Below are 21,231 nucleotides of genomic sequence, written 5' to 3'. Positions count from 1 at the left end.
TACTGCAGTGGAACACCAGCTGCTCTTTTATGATAGTTTTCCTTAAGGGAAGACAACAAAACTTGGTGATTGTTGTTTCTATGCAACTAGAGGAACTCGCAGGTAGTGCAGAAAGCTTGGTCTCTTTAGTTAAGATAGATAAAGATGTAAGGTAGCTGGTTTGGCATGAATTTCAGGACAATAAGAGCTAGTGGAACTGTTAAATTTAAGACAGTGCAGAACACAATCCTTAATCCACAGAACAGATGGAAAGGGAAACTAGTTCCTGGGCATAAAATGATTGCTAACTGAGTATATGAAAAATTCCCATTTCCTCATAAAAATGAGCAGTTAGATGCAAGAGAACAGTGTAAGTATCGATTCGTGCCATATACGTGAGTTATTGCTGTGGTTTAGTGTTCAGTTTTTATAACATTTTTTGAACACCAGCAGTTAGTTGATAATGATACTTAGCACTTTTACACATAACAGTTCCAACAATCAGGCTTATATGCACTTATGAGGAAGAAATAGAAGCCAAAGATTGTCATCAGAACTGAAATTTCCTCAGTTATTTTATGTCTGAAGTGCAGTGTGTACATTTGGTGACTGCATGGAAACTCACAGTCCTTCAAGAGGAGAGAGAGAAAAATTACTTGAAGAAGCTAGAAATATTTTAGAAACAAAATGCTTAGAATATTTATAATTTAAGAAGCAGATAGCTGTATCTTTTACTAAGAAAAGCCAGTTTAATGAAAATTAATTGTATTTTACACAAGTGTTTTAGCTTGTGCTATAATACAACAAAACACGTTGTTATGCTTATTACCTCTACAAAGATTATAAATGTCAATTTACAGGACAAGAACCTTTAAGATCACCAGAATAGCCAGTATTAGAACTAGGACATAAACTAAGTATAAGTCTTACCTTCACTGAATTGTGCTGCCAGTCGCATGCAAAAAGAGGATCTGCTGTTAAATAATAGCACACTTAGTAAGTTAAAAGCAGTAATTCTAAATCATCCTAATGTTATGTGAAACCCTCTGCTTTAAGGTGACAAAATTGCTTGGTATTCTTCATATGAAATATGCAATGTTGGGTTGTGGGGTTTTTTTAATTAAAAAAAAGGAAAGAAAGAAAAAAAAAGCTTGTATTATTAATGGATTCACTAGCGTTGGTTAAAAATTAGAAGGATTACCAGTCCTTGTACCTTTAAGCATAAAAAGACAGTTGTGAATAAGGAAGAATCCCACCATCTCATGAGTCAAGGTACAGTATTGGATGTTTAGTTTTAGCCTTTTTAGTTAGCACTTTCAACCCCTCCCAGAACATTTCTCGTAACTTCATACAACAGACCAAAAGCAAATATATTTGTTATATTTGTTACAAGGCTTTTCTTCTTTATCCATCTCAGTTAGAAGGTAGTATGGGACACTTTTTTCCTGATTTTGTCTGTCACCAGAGTAGTTGTCCCATGAAGGAAGACATGCAGCAAAATACGAAATGTGCAGTGGATTTTGTAAAACACCAAGTCATCTGAATTTCATTATCTCCTTTTCTAAATTCTTGTAGGCTCATGAGATCTGCTACTCCGTGCTGTGTCTCTTCTCTTATGTGGCTGCCGTTCGTGGAAAAGAGGCAGAAAACAAAAGCAAACCACCTCGACCAGCTTCCAGTTGATCACAATATTGGGAAATACCTACCCTTTGGCACGCTAACATGCAGTACTCCCATTTTTACTGCAGTTACTGGAGCTCACTTTACTGTATTCTATGAGAACTTGATTATTTATGTACGACCCTGCAAGTCTTTCCCCATAGAAAAACCTAAGACTTCACTGCTCAGTCTCCTTCTGAATCCATCCTTAATGGAGTTTTGATATGAGCTGTTAAGCAGACAGTTCTGAGCATCAGCATCAAGCTGTGAGTGACCTACTCTGGCCATTCCTTTGGAATTCCATTTTTCTTAAGATGACTAACAGCTTGAGTTCGGGGGTTTTTTTGTTTCTAGTGGTACTTGTTACAGATGAATCACTTTACAACTGCAGGCTTCTGCTTTCAGATTCTCTGGTATGTGCACAGTGGAAGCAGTCTGGTCCTGCATGTTGTTTAAATGTAGTGTTTTTATTGTTTTCCTTCTGTGTTGTTCATTTTTACCCACGAACGTGGAGTTCTTGTCACATAGTTCTTCAGACCCTTTTGGTAGAGATGAACAATTTAGCTACCATAGTCTTAAAATGTTATGTGACAATTGAAGTTTGGCTATTAAATTGGTCCATCTGTGGAGATGACTGCTTCTCAAGTGGGAAAAGAAGTGGCGAGAGAAACTTTGAAGGCAGTATATTGTGAAAAACCCTGACACCTCATGGATTGTATGGATTTTCAAATGGGAGTTTAGGTTAACATTTGTAGGTATCCCAGCAGTAGAGTTAACAGATGTATATAAGCACTACATAAAGCAGTTAATCACAGGGATTAAAAAATGAATAAGGAAATTTAAAACTTGGAAACATTATTGGCAGAAGCACACAGCAGACCCATGTCTTTTTGGGCTTGTAACTATATACAAGATATTTCTATAGCAATCTGCAGAACACGTTCAGAAGCCCAAAGGATTATGCTGTCTCCAAATTTTTTAAGCCATTGCTTTTTTTCAGTCTGTACCTGTATATCAAGGAATGTTGCAAATACGGTGTTAATGGATAATGAAACTCACACAGTTAAAACTATCCATCACATTCCTTATTTTTAAGTAGGCCGATTATGAATGTTTTTTGCATCCTGTTTTTGTTCTTGAACTGTACTGCGCTTGTCCGGAAAGCTCTTAGGATGCTGGAAGGAGAGACTGTCTAGAGAAAATAATGTTACATGTAAAATACCTGGAAAAAATGCTCTGATGCAAACTGATGTATTGTATGTTTTGACATAGAATTCTGAGTAAATGCACCCATAAATAACCCTGTTTTGGCTTGGTCAGGGTATCTACCATTTTGAATGGAATACACTAGTAATGGGTGAGGAAATGATGTAAATATTATAGTACCACATCTATTTATAGAAACTGTACAGCTGTCTGAATGTGAAAATAAAATGTCATTCAACCAGCAACTGGTTTTCATCCTCCTGTGCTTTTCTATTGATGCAACTTATTCTGAAATTAATATAACTATATACAAAATACATCATACACATATCTGAAATAATGAAAAAGAGAAGACTATAAATGGAAAACCTACATTTCTTTCCACATAAGCAGTTGAAAGTAATTTGGGGTTTATAACATCCATGTAATTTGTCTTTTAAAAAAAAAAGTCTGAAAAACATGAATAGGGAAAACAGATGCATCTGAAATACTGATTTTTTTTTTTTTTTTTTTTGCACACATGCAAATAGAAGCAACATGTAAAGGATTTTTCATCCTTTCCTAATATAAAAGCAAAACTGAAATTGGCAAACCCTGAAATTAGCCTGTTTTATATTTAATTTATTTTCTTTCATCTTCTGAGACTGTAAATTTTCTTATAGCAGAATCTGAATTTTTAGCAATTACAGTATTCTTATAATACTACTATATTACAAGTATAGTTAATCTGACATCACTTTGGTCTACAATAGATGTTCCATTTACTGCAATACTGGGTCCCACTTAAGTAGACAATTTTAATTTTTAAACTGTAATTATGTTAGCAGGCCTATTAAAATATTCAGACCATTAACTTAAAATTGTAAGGGGAAGATCAGAGTTTAAAATAATTAAATGCACAGTATCATGTAATATATACAGCTCCTTTTTTTTCCCTGTAGAAGCTGTATTTTTGCAAGTGTATCTTTCTGTGACTTAAAATCATAAAATTACATAAACTGCTGTATGCTCTAGACTGCTGAGAAACTTCAGTCTGGAATAAGACATTTAAAGGGTCCAATAATAAAAATGGCCCTCTGTCCCCTTTGACAGAATTTTTTTTTAAACAACAGGTGTGGCTGAATAGTTATAGCGCTTGCTGTTCAGTGGCAAGGAAGAATCCATAACAACCTCAGCAAGTGGACTGACACTGGGCTTCTGTTCTTTAGGTGAGAGCAACTGACTTGGCTTCAAAATTGAAGAAATTTTTGAAATGTACAAAATCTTTCTTGTACTTGATGAAGGTGAATTGGCAGGTGTTCTCCTAACTGTGGGAATGTAGCATATTCATCTGAGACAAAGGCATGCTGTGTAGCGTTTCCACTACACAATGCTGTTCTCTGGATATCAAATGCAGGTCAGACTTAAAATTGGTTTGAATGCATAAGTCATTTGGAATGCAGTTTTCCGTCCTTTCCACCTTCACTTCGTCACTCCTAAGCACTGAGAGGTACATAAACTTAGGAGAAAAATAATTACAGTGATTTGCATGTGTTTTGTCATGTCCCACTTATTTTGATCTTTAGCTAAGAATTCCTTTGTGGCAGTAGGAACTTAGAGGCTTCTAAACCATCCAGAACCAAATGGAAGACTAACTGAGAATAACTGGTAATAATAAATAGTGCTAGAAAATTCTTAGAACAAAATGAATAATCCTTCCGTTTTTACCACTAGGAGGAGCCTGTGTCTTAATTTTTAAGTATTTCAAGATGACAACCCTTTAACACTTGTGATTCATGAACTTGCCTTAAAACTTAAGGTATTTGCTTATCCTGAACAAGTTTCTTTTTCTCCTACAATTCCTTGTTTGTGGAAGTTAGTTTTCAAAATGACCATTAAGTGTTCTCTGCAAACACTGGGGTTTGGGACTAGTCTTCCTGGCAGTTTTCAAAGTGGAATCAAGGTTACTAATTTATGTCTTCTGGATCGCAGATCTTCATTGTGATGTTCCCAAAAAATGCCCTTGTTTTGTTTGTGAATGCAGTGTCAGTTTCTAATATGAGTGCATCCACACTTTAAAGGTTAAAGGTTTTAACATCAGTGAGTGTCACGACAACGGTACTTATTAAGTGATAATTGTTAAAGATCTCTCTGAAAAAAACTTTGAAGATGTCTGTTGAAGAAAAGAAGTTCATTGCTTTAAGAAAACCATTGTAAAAATTTCCTACGCCCTGATTCCTAGCTTCAGATAATCTCTACCCTCCTAATTTGACACTTTCAGAATAGCAGAGTGTGTAGAACAAAATGTTCATCTGAGTATTCAAAAGCTAAATTGCTAGTAAATGTACATTATGAAGAATTTTGATTCCAACTAAAGTTCTATCTTAGTGATCAAAGTGGATGGAAAAATGTGGGTATGATTCTAAGCCTTCTTAGGAGCCTTTATGTTGCAAAGATACTGAAGATATTTCTAGATCATGCTGCTTATGCCAGAGGGAGGGCTTTTGGTTCCCACTGGGTGTATTTTTAATACGGAAACAGTTGCCTTGAATGGGAACAAAGCAGTTGCATGCCCCTGTGTCAGGCACAGGCTCCTGTTACCACTGAATTCAGAACTAGACAGAAAATAGAAGCTAAGCTTCTCACAAAGAGCAGTATTTACATCCCAGTTCCCTTTCATTGCAAATGGATGAAAGTCAGAAGATGTTGCCTCTGAGGTGAGATCTTCCTTCTGTGAGAAAAATGGCTTCTGCTCAACTCTGACTCCAGTGGTGTTTAGGAACTCCATGTCACTGCTCTTAGACAAGCCAGGTATTGGTGAAAGGTATCATCTCCTAGCTCCTAAAGAAGCGGGAATTAGGACCAAGAAGCAGCAGCTTTGTGCAAAGGACCTTGCCACACAAAAGGCATTGCCGGAGAGGCTCTTGCTCTTCCAGAAGTCGCAATTCAGCCAGAGGTGTCTGCTTCTCACAAGGGCAAGACATTTCCAAACAGCTGGGTGGTATTACTTTGCTTCTGCTCACAGCCATGGCTTCATGTACAGCCCTACCCTGTAACGCTCTTGTAAGATGTTCAGTGTGAGCAACAGCTTTGAGTTCCTACAGCCATTCCCAGTGTGGCTATTTCACTAAAATAGTAGATATGTGATGATGCTTTAAATAATAATGGTTATGAGACCTGTCTTTCCAGCACTGTATCAGAAGGCTTAAAAGCTTGATGTTGGTGACAAATGAGGTTTGAGTGCAGCTGAGTACAAACCAGACTTAGAGAGGACCTCTTTCAGGCAGATTCTGTGCTCAGATATGACAAAAATCAGCTCAACACACCAAAGTTAGTAAAATCATAAGTTAATTTTCTGTTTACATGTGCTTAGTATAATTTAAGTTGTAAGTTAATTTTCTGTTTACATGTGTACAATGTTTTGAAACTTCTGCGGCATAGTAGTTCTAGCATTGACTAATTTTGTTTTAAAGCATCAGTCCAACAAAGAATCATATATACAACAGCCAAGGGCAAACAGTCCTGCTTCTATTTGCAACAGTTACTATAGTTGATAAACGTGGTTTAGGAACCTACAAAGAAATAGAAATCCCCTTCTCCCAAAATAGCTTTACATAAAAAGGAACAAATGGTGGCAGGAAAAACACCAGTAAAACTCTGAACAGTTGCCTCCTTCAAGTACACGAAAACTCTAGTTCTGTATTTCCACTCCTCCCACTCTTTTTTGCCTTTTCAGTTTCTCTTATTAACTCCAGTAAGTGCCAGTCTATGCACACTGCTCTGGGTATCAAAGTGCTCTCTTCTTCCCTTTTTACCCCTCTCCCTGCTTGGATTCCTCAGTTTCCTCATTCTTTGCCTACACTCTCTTCAGCCAGTCAGGCTCAGTTCTGCACCTCAATTTCTCATCAGATATCTCCATCTGTTTCCCTTAGTGTTCTTTCATACATTCTTCTTGCCTCTCTGACCATCATCATCTTACAGCCTCTTTGCCCAAACAGTTCAGATCTATGTTCTTCCCTGGTCTCCTGCTCAGCCGGTCTCTGCCCCTTTCCAGATTCCCATCATAGTCATCTTGCTCTCTCCTGTTCTTAGCAAGCTCTCTGTCATGTTCTTTCATCCCTCAGCCTCATTCCACTCTAATGTCCTTTGCATTTAAATAAAATTATTTTTGGTGGAGTGCTGAAGAGTGCTATAGAGGGAACAGAAAAGATTTCCAGTCTTGGTACAGCTCTTCTGCGATAGCTCCCACCAGCAGCTCTTCCCTACAATCCTTGTTAGAAATGGCTCAACCAGTTAATCTGATATTAAAAATAAATAAATTTGTCTAAAACAGACTTGTAACCTAACAAATTGTCCAAATTGTTAAAGTTTTTCAGTGCTGTAGGAAACAAAGCATAAGAGGAAATATCATGCTTCGTAAATACATAGTACTGTTAGCCCCCCTTGTATCAATGAGGAAGAACAAGTCCCATTTCCAGGTAGAAATTTTTGAGGACTTTCCTATGATCAAAATCTACTATACTTAGGGTTTTTTAAGGCAACATATACATGAACTGACCTACAAAGCAGAAGAAAAGCTTGGAATTTTCGGCCATTTTTTTTCTGGGTTTGTTACATGAAAACCAGCAGTAAACAACAAAACTGTATTTGAGAGTTGTATTAGTAATTAGACTTTTTGTGATCATACTTCCCTGGAACAGATCTGGACTGCTGGGGCAATTATTAGCATTATGACAGATACCAAGCAAATGCAACCTTACTGAAGATTAAATTACATTCATCCACGATCTGGGTCCATATATTTGGGTCCCACAATTTATGCTTCCAAGCAAAACAATGAAAACTATGTATGATATTCTTTGCTTGTTAAAAAACCATAATGAATATAAAATCAAGTTCAGATGATTATCCATGGTGAAGAAGAAAAAGGGGGCACACTTACCACTTATTTTTTCCACCTTATATCAATTTCCATACATTTCCTTATCCATTGATATTTTATATATATTGGATTAGTCCCTTTTTTGGATTATTTATCTTCTGTAAAGCTATCCTAACACAGAATTATGACTGGAATGTGTTCATAGCTATGACAGTTATCTGTGTTTTTAGGGCTGCTTATTGTCAACATTTCTGTCTGGCACAGAAAGCTGACGCTAGACTATTTTTTCCATATCAGGACCTAATAAATGAAGCTGTTCTTATCTATTTCTTTTAAACTTTCACCAGTTCAACCTGTTTTAAGATGTGCTGCTTATGCAGACTGCTGTGGGGACCCTGCCCAAAGACAAGTAAAGGATATCTCACTGACAGCTTTTGTTTCCCTAAAATAGAGTTCTGTGGTTGGGAAGCACTTGAAAGGTATCAGTGGGGCTATTTTTAATCTCAGCAGACTGTTCGTATAAAATTTATTTGTAAGGAGACAGGAATGGCTTGTAGTTCTAAACCTGCTCCAAGACAATATGTTAGTGACAAACCTCTCTCCTAAACACATATAAGGATTTTATTTTAAAGAAATTCTGTGATAAAAGCAACATAAATGACTTTTCTGATTTCCAGAATGTGATCAACTAGTATTTTCTTGTGTGTTTATTCATTCTACTCAATTGTAGATATCCCTTGGAATAGCTAACACAATAATCCTTTCTTAGAAGGAATGAAATCTGCAGGTGAGGTGTGCTGAAGCTATCTTAAATATCTGTCTGCCCCTGCATTGAAAAGCTTTGTTACAATAATATATGGGAACCTCTTGATCTCTCACTGTAATTTTCAACAAGTAGAATTTAATTTTTTATATGTAATTTTATATAATAACTTTAAACAAGTAGAATTTTTATATATAATTTTATATAATAAGCTTAGACAAATCTGAAAAAGTCAATAAAGATAACTGTTCCCTCTTGTAGAAGGAACAGAAAGATGAACTCATGACAGGTAAGGCACTTTATACCATTTTAAACATTCTGTTGAAACAATTTGAGCTCAATCCATTTAATCTGCATTTCACCCCACTGTATCAGTTAAGTATTGTAACTTCAGCAGCAAAGCAGGGGCACAGATCATCAGCTTGTGCTAAAATCAGGTCATGCAATGACTGAAGTGATCACCTAAACTGAAACAATCCACCAAGGACAGCATTTAGAGTTTACAAGCCACTAAGGAAAGCAAGATTTTTCTAAACATGTTACTGAATGCAAGTAGTTTTCTTTGTGTTACTTTGATTTCTGCCTAACATTAGAATGATCTTCCAACGATTTATTAGCAAACATGTGAATGTGTGAAAATTTAGGAGTTTTTCATTTTACGGTATTTGTATCAGCATAACCATGCTAGAGCAGATTCAGTTACAACGAGTATTGATTGATGTAGTTAATCCTAACTTGAATATCTAAATAAAATGCATCAGTACCTAATCTGCAACAACATACTCACATTGATGGAGAGATAAGTTCTTATTACACAGGTTACCCTTCCTTGATCACACAAGGATGCATCTGCATTGAGGATATTATAAAAATGCATTTAGTAGTTGGCACCCTTTCTACAAGAATAGCTCTAGTACTAGAACATATACCTGGACTTACAGTGGCTTGGGGATGAAATACTACATGCATTTTTATTAACCAGTCAGAAATCTAATGCTCAGGAAAGAAACAATGAACATGTTTATTCTGCAGCTGTTACCATGGAGATGCCTGGTAGTTTTAAACCAGTACCGATGTATTTACGATAGCAGAATACAAAATAGGCTGCAATACGAGACGCTCCACCAAATGCAGTCACTGTCATGACTTCAGTGTGGACATACGTTATTCCCTTCTTTAGCTCCAACTGATCCACTTCTCATTTGTTAACAGGAAGAATTAATTATCTCCGTGGGGGACCATCAGTTAATTCACACACAGCCTTTGACAGCTTCTGTTTTAAGGCCGCTGAGTTAAAAATGGAAGAGGAACAGGATGAAACCCAGCACGCTTTACCTTAATCCTCTGTGCTCACACCACCATTTGAAGTGATTTTCCTTCAGGCTTGACAGACCTGGGCAATCCCGCCTCAGACTAGCAGCGGACGAGGGGGTGGAAGAGCTCCCGGCCCTGAAGGGAGGTAGCGCCGTGGCGCGAGCCGGCCGTTTGGAACGCCCCAACGGCCGCCGGGCCGGCGCGCGGCAGCCGCCTTCCCCTCAGGCGGAAAGCGCCACGCCAGAGCGCCGCCATGGTGGAGGGCCGGCTGCGCCCTCACCTCAGGGTCAGGGCCGGGCTCCGGCGGCTCCCCCGTTACACACCTCCAACGTGTGCGTCCCTAGGCCCTGACGGGGCAAAACCGGGCAGCCCCGGGAGTAGGGAGGCTGCCACACAGGGTGGGGGGTGCTGTGCGAAGTATCCTAATCAGCTCCCACCTGTGGCCTTGGAGGGGGGTGGATTTTTAAATCCTCCTCAAATCCTGCCACAGCCACTACCCAAAATTCAGGTGTCGGCATTGAAGGCAACACCGCCCGCCCTCTGCCCCCACCCCCCCCCCCCCCCCCGTCCCGTCAGTGCTCTGAAGTTCAGTTTGTGAGCATCCTGAAGAGAAGCTCAATTTTACGGCTTTTAAGTAAGATTTGAAGAATGCTTTAGAGTCGGATTAGTAAATAAGAAAATAGTTGATACAGGCTTGAAGGAGCCAATCTTTCATCTTTGAAACGTTTAGTCAGTTTTAGAATTACACTTGATGGTTTTCTTTATGTTATGCTTTGGCTTTTGAATTTTTTTTCCACTTGGGTTTCATACTCTTTTTTTCTTTTATTGTTATTTTATGAAGTATTGGTCAACCATTAACTTATTTTGCTATTATTTTTTGCTCATAGAATAACAGTGAGGATTTGAGCACTAAGGCAATCTCAAGTAACTACAGGAAATGAGGAGTTCTGGTAAGGTTTACTTGCATTTGACAGTTTAATTCCATCTTGTGGCTTTTATAAAGAGTATTAAGTGAAGCTTCCCATTGCTAGGAGCATGTAAACGTTGTTTACTTACAATATTTACACAACAGTGCTGAAATACAGGATGAAACACAAAAGAATTGATGCAGTGGTGTGAAATGTGTGTTATCCTGGGCTAAAATGTCAGCTGACGGTTTATTTGGCTAGCAGGTAATGCCACAGTGAGAGAACTGAGCTAGTAGGAGTACCAGAAGTGTTATTTGTTGTCTTAATATTTTTGGGTTAGTTGATATTTCTTGTAAGCAGTATCTCGGCTCAGGTGAAGCCCTGGGCTAGCGTGACTACTTCTGTGCTGTGTGATACTATGTCTTTAGTAATGCTCTGCAACATCCCCATGCTTCAGCTAAGTGTTATGTATGTTAAATCAAAGCATCTAAGTATCTCCATTCCTGGTAATTATTAGTTAGTTAGTAGTAATTTCTTTGAAGGAAAGGCATGTACACTGAACTGGTAACAAGCAGGCTGAACTGATAGGTTTTAAATTGCCTTTAACTTTTGATGCTACCACAATTTCAATTTCACTTCCAACTGGATAGAAATAATGGGCCTGAGGAGGTTATGTTGAAGTTACATATACTTTTCATATGGAAGGATCTTTTTACTAGAGCAATAACAGAGTTTTTCTGTCTCAGGAACACTACTGAAAGGACTTCAATAGGGCTGTTGTGTTTGATAGTAGTTACTGTCAGCTGTGAAAGGCACTTAATATGCTAAAAGAGAATGCTAGTAGATAAGAATTTTTTAACTTTATGGCTTATGTTAATATTTTTTTTTACTATTGATCTTACCTTGCACTCTTTCTAACAGTACTTAGCAACTACGAGGTAAGAATATTTGCCATGACATTTAGAGATAAGTCCATCTGATTTTTGCGTCAGAGGAGATCCCACACAGGAAAAGTTAGTTAAAACTGTCTTTTGTCAAGTAGTCTTTCAGGTGTGGTGGGGGAAAACTGTGAGGTGCTTTGTTTGTCCTAGCCAGCTAGGTTTGGGAGAAACTGTTCAGTTTATGTAGTTTTAATCAGATTGGGATGAAAGTAGTTTATTTATTTATTAACAACACAGAATTAATGGGCAATTAGTGAACTATACATTCAGGATCAAAATCAGCCATGGAACAGATAGATAAATGACAATACTGTATGCTTGCAAAACATCAATAAACACCTACAATTTTCTAAAGACCCTTTTAGAACTAATAACAGAAAGTTCAGATCTTGCAGGTGCACCTTTCCTCTTTTCCTCTTCTCAGTGTGTAAGGAGTGGTTAGTATTTTGAATTTGCAGAATTCACATTTTTAGGAATAATTTTTAGAAACCTAACTAGAGTGTGCTGCTTTTTTGTAACTATTCAGGTTTGGATTTGGTTCACTCCTTGGCATTGAAAGTTTTGGAACTTAAAACTAATTTGTGTTTTTCATGTAGAAGCACAGCATTTTGTTAGAAGGCCCTATAGAATTAGATTCTAACTCTTTCATGCTACCCTGCATGAAATACTTCCAGAAATAGTATCTCAGCCAGTTTTTCTGAGGAGGCATTTCTTTGATTGTCATTAGTTTGAGGACTTCAAAACAGTAGAGAGTAAATTTGTGAGCACTAGACATTTATGTTTTATATATATGGTAGAATTTCATACTTGAAGACCATTTGAACAATGAAATTTCATGAAAAAATAATTGACTATCATCTAGTGAAAGCATCGGTTTGCAGTACACTGCTTTTCACAGTTGAGAGGTGAAACAAGTGCTCATTTGTGGAAGCACTGCTCTTCCCAAAAACATTGTACTCATGTTAAACAGCTAAGAATTGAGCAGAAAAAGCCTTTTTTTTAGGGACTCTTTTGTACTCTTTCAGTATTGTACCCTATTACAGCATGAAAGTCTACTCTCTTCATGAAACACCTTTCTGATAATAGAATGTATTTGGTATAGCACCTAACTCTCCTTAGGTTAAACTGTCCTTTGTAATCTAAGCTCTTGCAATTCAGTCTCTGCTTTTCAGCAGACATTGTCCCACAGATGCTGGGGTGATCCTCTCAGTCCACTGTGTTCTGATTATAAGTTCTGTATAATATAGAACATCTCTGACTTTTATGTGTGGTATGTGCCTTTTTAAATAATAGTGTAGCTCAGAAAACAAAAGTATAAAACAATGTAAACATGTTTGCATATTTTCCATCAGTTTTTATTTATTTGCTGAGTAATAACAACGTGCAACAGACCAATGTTAACCTTGGATAAGTTGACTTTGGTTTTAGAGGAGTACTCTTCTTTGTTCTGATACCATAATAAAAAAATCAAAATACACGTCTCATTATCATCAGTGTTTTTATTATGAAGATGTATTTCCTTGTTTAGTACAATTAACATGCTGTGTCAGACTCGCTTTCCCATCTCAACCAGCATGTTGGAGGCAGGGGAGTAGTATTACTTAAGTTCCTTTGTGTTGATTCTTCCAAAAGACAATGCTTCCTAGATTAATTTCATCTTCCCTCCTTCTCTTGCACTGTGATAGTGAAAAAGTACTTTTAAGTACCATCCAGAAGCTACTAACTACTACTGCAGGTCCAAAAAAACCTCACCCCAAATACTATTCAAACTAGTAGGTGAGAAGCCAGAAATGCTATTGTGTCACTTGATTAGACAAAATCATCTGCAAAAATACATACATACCATTCGTAGACTTTCTAAAGCCTTCAGTAATATTTGATGACAGTAAGTTTATTGCATTCATCACAAGTTTTTGTTTTGAAACTTTTTATTTACGTGCAAGTAATCTTCCTCGTTACATCTTTCACTGTTTCATCTGATCTACAAAATTATCTCAGTAGATTAGTATGATGTCTATGATTGGTTGCAGAAATATCTAACAACTGGAATTCTATGCTTTTTAAAATAGTGTCTTTTTAAAAGCTAGAAAGCCAGTAGTGAGTAATTATCAAAGAAACTATTTTTTGTATAAAGCAGCACAGTAGCTTTAGCCAGAGATTCCCAAATGGTGTGTTGCGGATGTGGTTCTGCAAAGATCTGCTCAAGAGCACAGAATTGGGTATTTCAAGCACTGACAGTAAAAGCAGTAGGAATGAAAGTTACTTTGTATTGTGCAGAGATCAGTATAATGAAAGGTGACTAAATATTACAAATAATTTGTTAATGTCTCATTATTCTGAGCTACTTGTTTCTTATGAAGAATGTCAGAATTCTGAGCAAATGGAGAGAACAGTAAAAGTAGGGAATTTATGGTCGTTTTGGACATTAAGAATGGACTGGGTTTGCACATAATTGTAATATTTGGGTTTTTTCAGACATATCTTATGTATGTAATGGGAGGAAAGTTTTATCTTGATTTCCCTGAATTTCTTCACATAGAGATGGGGGCAGTGTAACTAAAACAAATGTATGGAAAGAGGAAATACTGTCTGAAAACATGCTGAGTAAGCAGGACACTAGAAGACACTGCCACCTCCTAGTACACATCTATGAAATGACTTTTAAGATGAGCAGGACTCCTAAATGTAACTGAAATTATCCTTCATCAATTTCTTCAGTTTTCTTCTTTTCAAGTTCCATTCCAATGCTGAGACAGAGAATGGGGAGAAGGATTTATTGTCAATTGTTTATTATAGCTATTTTACTACTTTAAAGTCTAAAATGTACATTACACTTCTAGACGCATTGTAATTTTAACTCTGCTTGCTTGGTTAAAGTAATGCACGCGGATTATTGATACTAGTTAGGTCTATATTAATAAATAACAGTTTCCTAGAGGGAGTGCTTATAGTGAGTTAAGAAAAAAAGTCAACAAAGTATTCTGTTCTTACAGATTTTTACATTAGCATAGCGTATTAAAGGTTGAGACCCATGAAATCCTGAGTTTAAAATAAACCAAATAAACTGCCTTGCAGGAATGTGATCTTAGTATGATTACTGAAAAAAACAAACAGAAATCAAAACAAGTACCCCCCCTCTGCCAACATCATAAAATTTCCATAAAGTCTCTAACATGAATATCTAATGACTGTTTAATCTTATATCTAACCAAACAGCCATTGTTCCTCTATCCAGCTGAATTACTTTGATTCCTACCTTGACTTGCAGATGAATTGAGATTCAGAGTTTTACTGAGGTGCTGGAGAAAGAAAAAAAAAAAACAAACAAACAAAAAAACCCAAACCAGTCACTAAAGGATGCTAATTTTAAATTGAGACTTGGTGCTGAAGGGGAAATATGGAAACTTTATGGTAGTTGCTTTTATCTGGTGATTCCAAGGAGATTTAATATTCCTAAGGAAAGCTTCAGAATATGATAGCGTTAAGCTTTGAGCCATGTCTACACTGTACAGTATAGCACTGAACAGACATATTGGAGCTAGCCCTTGAACTGAAAGTAGCATGTCATAATAAGCTGCTGCGTAGCTTAGCTGTCCATTTCAGAGTTCTTAGTCCTAATGCAGCTGAGTTGCTTGCTGCCAAGACACCGATGAGGATATCGATGCCCAGCACTGCAAGGTGTACTGTGTACACATTCCTGACTTAGCACTGAGTAAAATACTGAACTCTGTGCTGTGTAGGAATAGCTTCAGGCTTGCTGTGCTGAAGACGGATCTCCATCAATGGCTGTTGTGCCCACCACTTTCACAGGTTTTTCTGGTTTTGATGAACATTTAAAGTGCTGCTGTATAGGTTCATATTGACAAATAGATACATTAGTAGCAGCTTTACCAAAAATATTTAGTCAATATTTCTTACTGTGTTATAAACACGTGAGATTTTTTTTCCTGGCCCTTTTGACAAACAAACTAAATTATCAATGCTTGAAAAATGTTTGTGATGTAGTATGTACTAACTTTTATGGCTAATGACTTAATTTATAACTTTCAATTACAGAGTATGGCACAAAGGATAATAAAATTATCCATAATGCACTATTTGTAAATAGACCTCCATTCCAGTGCTAAGTATCTTCTCTAGAAATATTAAGCCAGAAGCGTAATAATTGCCCACTTTCAGACCTGTAATGCCTAGCAAGTAACCTAATTATATCATGACAGTTTAGAATGAAAAACATAGTCTTGCTGGTGCATGTAATTAACAAACTTTTTATATACCACCAAAGAAGTCAGGGTTAGCTAAAGGGGAATGATGGTTTTGGGTTGTTTTTTTTTTTAGCTATTTGTTACTCATTCTTCATTGCAGTATTAGTGTTATCCATAAGATTCATCTGATTACCTCTGACATCCAGTCTGCACTCTATTTCAGCTTCACCACACTCATTAACAGCTTTACAGGTGTAACAGCCACCATCAAATGGAGTGGGTTTCCGGATCTCCAAGGTCAACACACCCTGTTTACTGAACATGCGGTATTTGGCGTCCCCGGAGAGATCCATTTTGTTTTTGTACCAGAATATCTTTGGCTGAAGAACACAAAAGAAGGATTTTCAAATAGAAGGTAGGAAATGGAAGACTTACAGCTGATCTTACAGCTTTAATTTAGTCTTCAAAGGTTTATGCATTATGAGGGCTATGTATTACACAGCAGTGTTATAATTTTTCAAGGAACCTCTCCTCATTCAGTACAAACTCACGAAACTAATAATTCACATGTTCAGTATTTTCTTTAACTCTCAAATAGCAGGTAGAGAATGTAGGTCTGTACCCTACTTTATTGCAATTTAAAAAAAAACCCTACAAACTGGCTACAAATTCATTCCTTCAGGAGTTATTTAATTGTGCTTATTAAAATGTATTTGAATGCTTCAAGTACCTTACAGAAGGGGAATTAAAATGCACAGTTTGAGAGCAGAGGTGTCATAAAGGTCTGCAGATGTTGGGTGGCCAACTTGTGATGCCAAGGTTTGGGCTGGGAAAGGATTTTCCAAACCATTTAGCATATCGTTAGCAACTTCAGAAATTTCAAAATAAAGTTCCTGTTGGCTTCAGCTGAGCAATAAAGTGGTTGGCTCTGTATGAATTTAAGCCATTGTGTTTTTTCTTCTGGTACCTGAAAATCTGCCTTTAATTTTTATAAATGAAATTTTGAAAATGAAAAATCTGATATAAAGCAAACTGCTTTTGTTTATTTCAAGCTCATTAGTACCTACCTATAGTGAAGAAACAGACTTTAAGGAGTAGAAGACCAAGCTCTGCATTCATCTGTTTTACTGTCAGAATTAATGTCTTCTGTTTCTTCACCCATTAAAAAAATAAAACTACTGCACTGTTTTATAGAGTGCATTCAAATCTACTGAATCACTTGTGTCTTTGACCTGCATGATATACAATTCAGTGTATCCCAGTTGCCATGCTTAATTTTCTTTAAAGATATCAGCTGGATTTTTTCCTGCCTCAAGTTTTTTTGCTTCTTTTTCTATAGCCTCTTTATCTTTCTGGGTATATGTCTTATTTCAACACTGCTACCAGGGCATGAATATTGGCTGTGCTTGAAGTGGTAACTTTTTCATGTCATACAGATCATATCTGAGGTATGCTTGATAATCTATAGTTATTCAGAATTGGAAAGCTTTATCAACATAAGCTATTCTCCATGGAAAAAGAGCTGTTGCAGAGTTCTGCAGTAGGTACAGAAACTTTTTGTTAAGGTTAATTTGGGCAATGCAAGTACAGAAATGTATCTGGAAAAGCTGCTTTAAGAGTGTTAGGTGTACTGAAGGATGAGGATTATTTGTATCCTTCAGGCTAATGTGGAAGGAAGAGCTAGCATGCTCACATTCAAAAGCCTGTAACTGCTGTATTTCACAGCTGTAAAATACAAAGTTTTTTCTTAGAATCTTCTTAAAACCATGGAAACTGAATGAAGTCTATACAGATGCACAAAAAGGTCAGTTAACCAAAAGGGAATATCATTACTAGCACTGTCATTTCGTGATGAATCTAAGCTGAGGCATCTACTGGAGGATGGATTTTGCCTACAGTTGCCAGTATTTCTTCTACAGTGTTATTTTGTAGCTATTTACATGGATATGCTTCCTTTTTATATTTGAGTTTTGTCTGGAGCTCCTTCTTCATCCAATGAACTGCAGCAAATGATTGCATTAAGACTATCTTCTTTTTTTTGAGTTAATTTGAACTTTGAGCAATTATCTTACATGTTTTGCTGTGTAGCTATCAGATCCTTGTGCGGGCATGAGGAAGGGAGAGGAGCTGGAAATAAACAGCCAGAAGGGGAAAAGGCTACCGCATTTTTTGTGATTGTACTAATTTAAATTTATGACAAGATTATGTCATAACATGGTAAATTCCTTCGCTGCAGACAAAAAGCCTATTTCCCTTTTTTGAGAAACCTAAATTTAGCTCCTAGCTGATACAGGTTTTTACTGCTTGTTCCTGACTAACAAAAAATGTACATATTTTTGTACTCTTCAAAAAGACTTTAACAAATACATTTAAACTGAGAAAATATTCCTGTGAGATTTAAAAAAAAAAAAAAAAAAAAAAAAAAGCCCCAAAACTTCACACATGACAGCAGGTCTTATTCTAGTTAGTTTTGCAAAATAACTCAGATTCCCAAAGTTATGTGGAGGTATTGACATAACAGAAAAACTGGTGTTCCTATGTATCATTTAGGTTAATGGAACAGTGTATTACATTAGCTGCTGTTTTTTTGAAAGACTGAAGAGAACAAAATATACATTGGGAGAAGATACTTTGTTGTTGTTTACCTTCTTCAGTGGGCAGATTTTATGTACACATAGTGCATTTTCAATGGCATGGTGTTACCATAAGCAATGACTGTCCTTTCCTCTATCTCCTTGACTGTATGACTCCACTGGTTCTGTGTACAACCACACAAAATACTGGCACTGTGCATTCTGGTTAAGCATCAATTATGAGTGAGGTGGGAGATAACTGGGTGACCTTTACTTTTTCTTAATATAGTCATGTTATGCTCCAGTCACACTGAACTGGCACAAATTCTAAGGCAGCATCTTGGCTTGTTGCAACAGTATCAATGAAAGCTGATGTAATCTGTACCTTGGGGATTCCTCTTACAGCACAGCTCAGTGTGGTGTTGTATCCTGCAATCACAGAACGGTTTACTAAAGGGTGAGTGAATTTAGGAGGTTCGGAGAAGTCATGTTCTTTGTAACTAGGTGGCTTATAAGTAGTGCCTGCAATTCAAAGAAACAAAATAGTAAGAACTGTGTTCTCAATTCTGTTGACTTGTGTACAATATATTTGTCATTTAATTTGCCTGTATGATTTAGAGAAGCTTCGAAGCTATGGCATTTATGATATAACAAATCTTTAAATTCACTTTACTCTAAAATACATCTCATGTTTAATGCTTTAGTTAAAGGTCCTGGCAATCATGGGTTATCAGCTTCTGTTAAAAATATGAAAACCATATGTCTGTGGGGGAAGTCTTCACCACAGACATCTTAAACTTTTAACCCCAGAATATAAACATAACCCCCCAGTTGTATTATTTTCTTAAAATAATATAGTTTAGGAAGACTGTGTGATTAAGTATTTTTGAACAGATGTTTGTGTTAGTACAGGAGATCTCCCTAGATAAGGGCTCTTGATGCTAGAATACTTTATAAGTGCTAGTTACTAAGTAATGAAAATATCTCTAGTGGTGCATCTAGTAATACTGTATTTTCCATTTACCAGTGTATTACTTCTGGTACTTAGCAGCTTTTGTGATCTTTGTTTTGAAGAATATGTTACCTGTTTTTTGGATATAGGCAGGATTTTTGGTGGTTGCAGCAGTTTCACTCAATCCACACAAATTTTCACTGAAGATTCGAAAAAAATACTCATTTCCCATAATCAGGTCTGACACTACACAGTTTGTGCGACGATAGTGATCAAAAACAGTATACCATTCCTGTAACAAGACTATACTGTTTAGAAAGATTCTATGAGAGGTCAGACATGGTGCTAGTTTTGGTATGGAGAGATCCTTCTTGCTACAAGGAAAAGACAGGTAGACAGGTATTTAACACTAGACTGCAAAATTAATATTATGTTGCTTCCTGTGAAGATCAGCTGATATATTTTCTTACTTTCATTTTCTGCCTGGTGTGATAGATGTATGAATACTTGCATTTTGAGGAAAAAAACCCTCTTCACATTTTAGCCCTACTCATATCTGGGGAGCCTGATACAGGATGTGTCCTCGGAACATGACTACTTTATGGGGACTTCCATGAGAAAGATGTTTTCCAGTTTGACTGGCATACATACCTCTCCCAGTATATACCCTAGTATGCCCAGCATCTGAGTTCAAGTCTAACTCTTCCTCCCTCCCCTTCGATTTTTCCCTGCATTTATGAAAAATATAATTTCAAATAAAAAATATAATTCCACTTTCTAAGTAGAGCTATCTGTTGAGTCACCACCAGAGATGGGACAGGCTAGGTCTCTCTTTTTATATTTTCTACTGGGCATTTTATATAGTTCTATGCTTAGCCTTTTGGTTCTTCTTAGATTCTGTTCTTCAATGTTTAACTGCCTCCAGTATGCCATAGGACACCTTGGACACACAACTGAGAGTCACGAATTCAGCTCTTTTCCTCAAGTCTCTGTGTTCCCAGAGCACGTAGTAGTTTAAACTCCATACAAAGTCACTAACTCAGTGCAATTTCTTACCATTGTCTTTTTGTCAGCTTTCTGGACGGTGTAGCCCAAGATTTGTGCATTGCCATCATCTTGTGGAGGTGTCCACTCCAGGGCTGCATTAAATCCCCAAATGTCTACAAGCTTTATATTCTGAGGAGGACCAGGCTTGTCTGCAGAGGAGACATTAAAAAAAACCCGTAGCTTTTGGTTCAAGATCCAAGAGCTTTGTCATTTCTTCCCATGCAGGGGAAGAATAGAACTTGACAGCAATCTATAATTGTTCCATAGCAATACACTTCAGTTATGTGAAGTTGAAACCGTAAACAAGAAAGTTGGGAAATTTTCAAATACCCTCTTAATACTCTTCTGAGAGGCCTGAAACCTACTGAGAAATAGACAACACAGTAGAATTAGTAACATAGGAACCAGACAAACCCTTAAAATAGAATAAGAAGTTTTTGTTGTTTGGATGGGTGTGATTAACTCTTTTAGTACAGTTTTATTACTTGCTTTGTTACCTCAGTGCAATTTCTCAGCCATTTAGATACACTGAGAGTAATATAAACAACAAGGCAACTGGGTATATATTCCTCTCAGCTAAGGAAGGCTGGCCGTTTGGGAATACACCTGACTCTTTTTCCTATTGCCTCAGTGCTTGTTAGCTTGCCCACTAGTGACATTTCTCTGTAATAACTAGAAAAAGAACAAACTCTCGAAGAGGTACAGAAGTCTATGTCCATTTTAAGATACCTGGAAATATATAGAATAATATATATTATAAAATTATAATAATTTTTTTCTTCTTTTAAGGATCATTCCTATTTATACAGACGTTGTTTAGTCA

At 36.8% G+C, this 21,231-nt stretch overlaps 2 protein-coding genes across 2 annotated transcripts in view; one reads left to right on the top strand and one right to left on the bottom strand.

Moving 5' to 3' along the window:
• Positions 1 to 3,089, top strand: part of MADD (MAP kinase activating death domain) — a 76,573-nt gene extending 73,484 nt beyond the window's left edge. Inside the window, exon 36 of the mRNA XM_052781998.1 lies at positions 1,555 to 3,089. Within this exon, the coding sequence (XP_052637958.1) occupies positions 1,555 to 1,662 (108 nt within the window). The 3' untranslated portion in view covers positions 1,663 to 3,089. The remainder of the gene's footprint in view (positions 1 to 1,554) is intronic.
• A 9,897-nt stretch (positions 3,090 to 12,986) lies between these two features.
• The window catches only part of MYBPC3 (myosin binding protein C3), a 62,026-nt gene continuing 53,781 nt past the window's right edge, over positions 12,987 to 21,231 (bottom strand). Inside the window, exons 30-35 of the mRNA XM_052781997.1 lie at positions 20,418 to 20,557; positions 19,494 to 19,653; positions 18,795 to 18,931; positions 16,030 to 16,216; positions 14,888 to 14,930; positions 12,987 to 14,378 (exon numbers count right to left, since the gene is read on the bottom strand). Coding sequence (XP_052637957.1) covers positions 14,920 to 14,930; positions 16,030 to 16,216; positions 18,795 to 18,931; positions 19,494 to 19,653; positions 20,418 to 20,557 — 635 coding nt within the window. The 3' untranslated portion in view covers positions 12,987 to 14,378; positions 14,888 to 14,919. The remainder of the gene's footprint in view (positions 14,379 to 14,887; positions 14,931 to 16,029; positions 16,217 to 18,794; positions 18,932 to 19,493; positions 19,654 to 20,417; positions 20,558 to 21,231) is intronic.

Source organism: Harpia harpyja, chromosome 3 (genome assembly GCF_026419915.1).
Source record: "Harpia harpyja isolate bHarHar1 chromosome 3, bHarHar1 primary haplotype, whole genome shotgun sequence".
Classification (NCBI taxonomy): Eukaryota; Metazoa; Chordata; class Aves; order Accipitriformes; family Accipitridae; genus Harpia; species Harpia harpyja.
The sequence above is the reverse complement of the archived record's forward strand: the minus strand, read 5'-3'. Positions and strand labels throughout refer to the sequence as shown.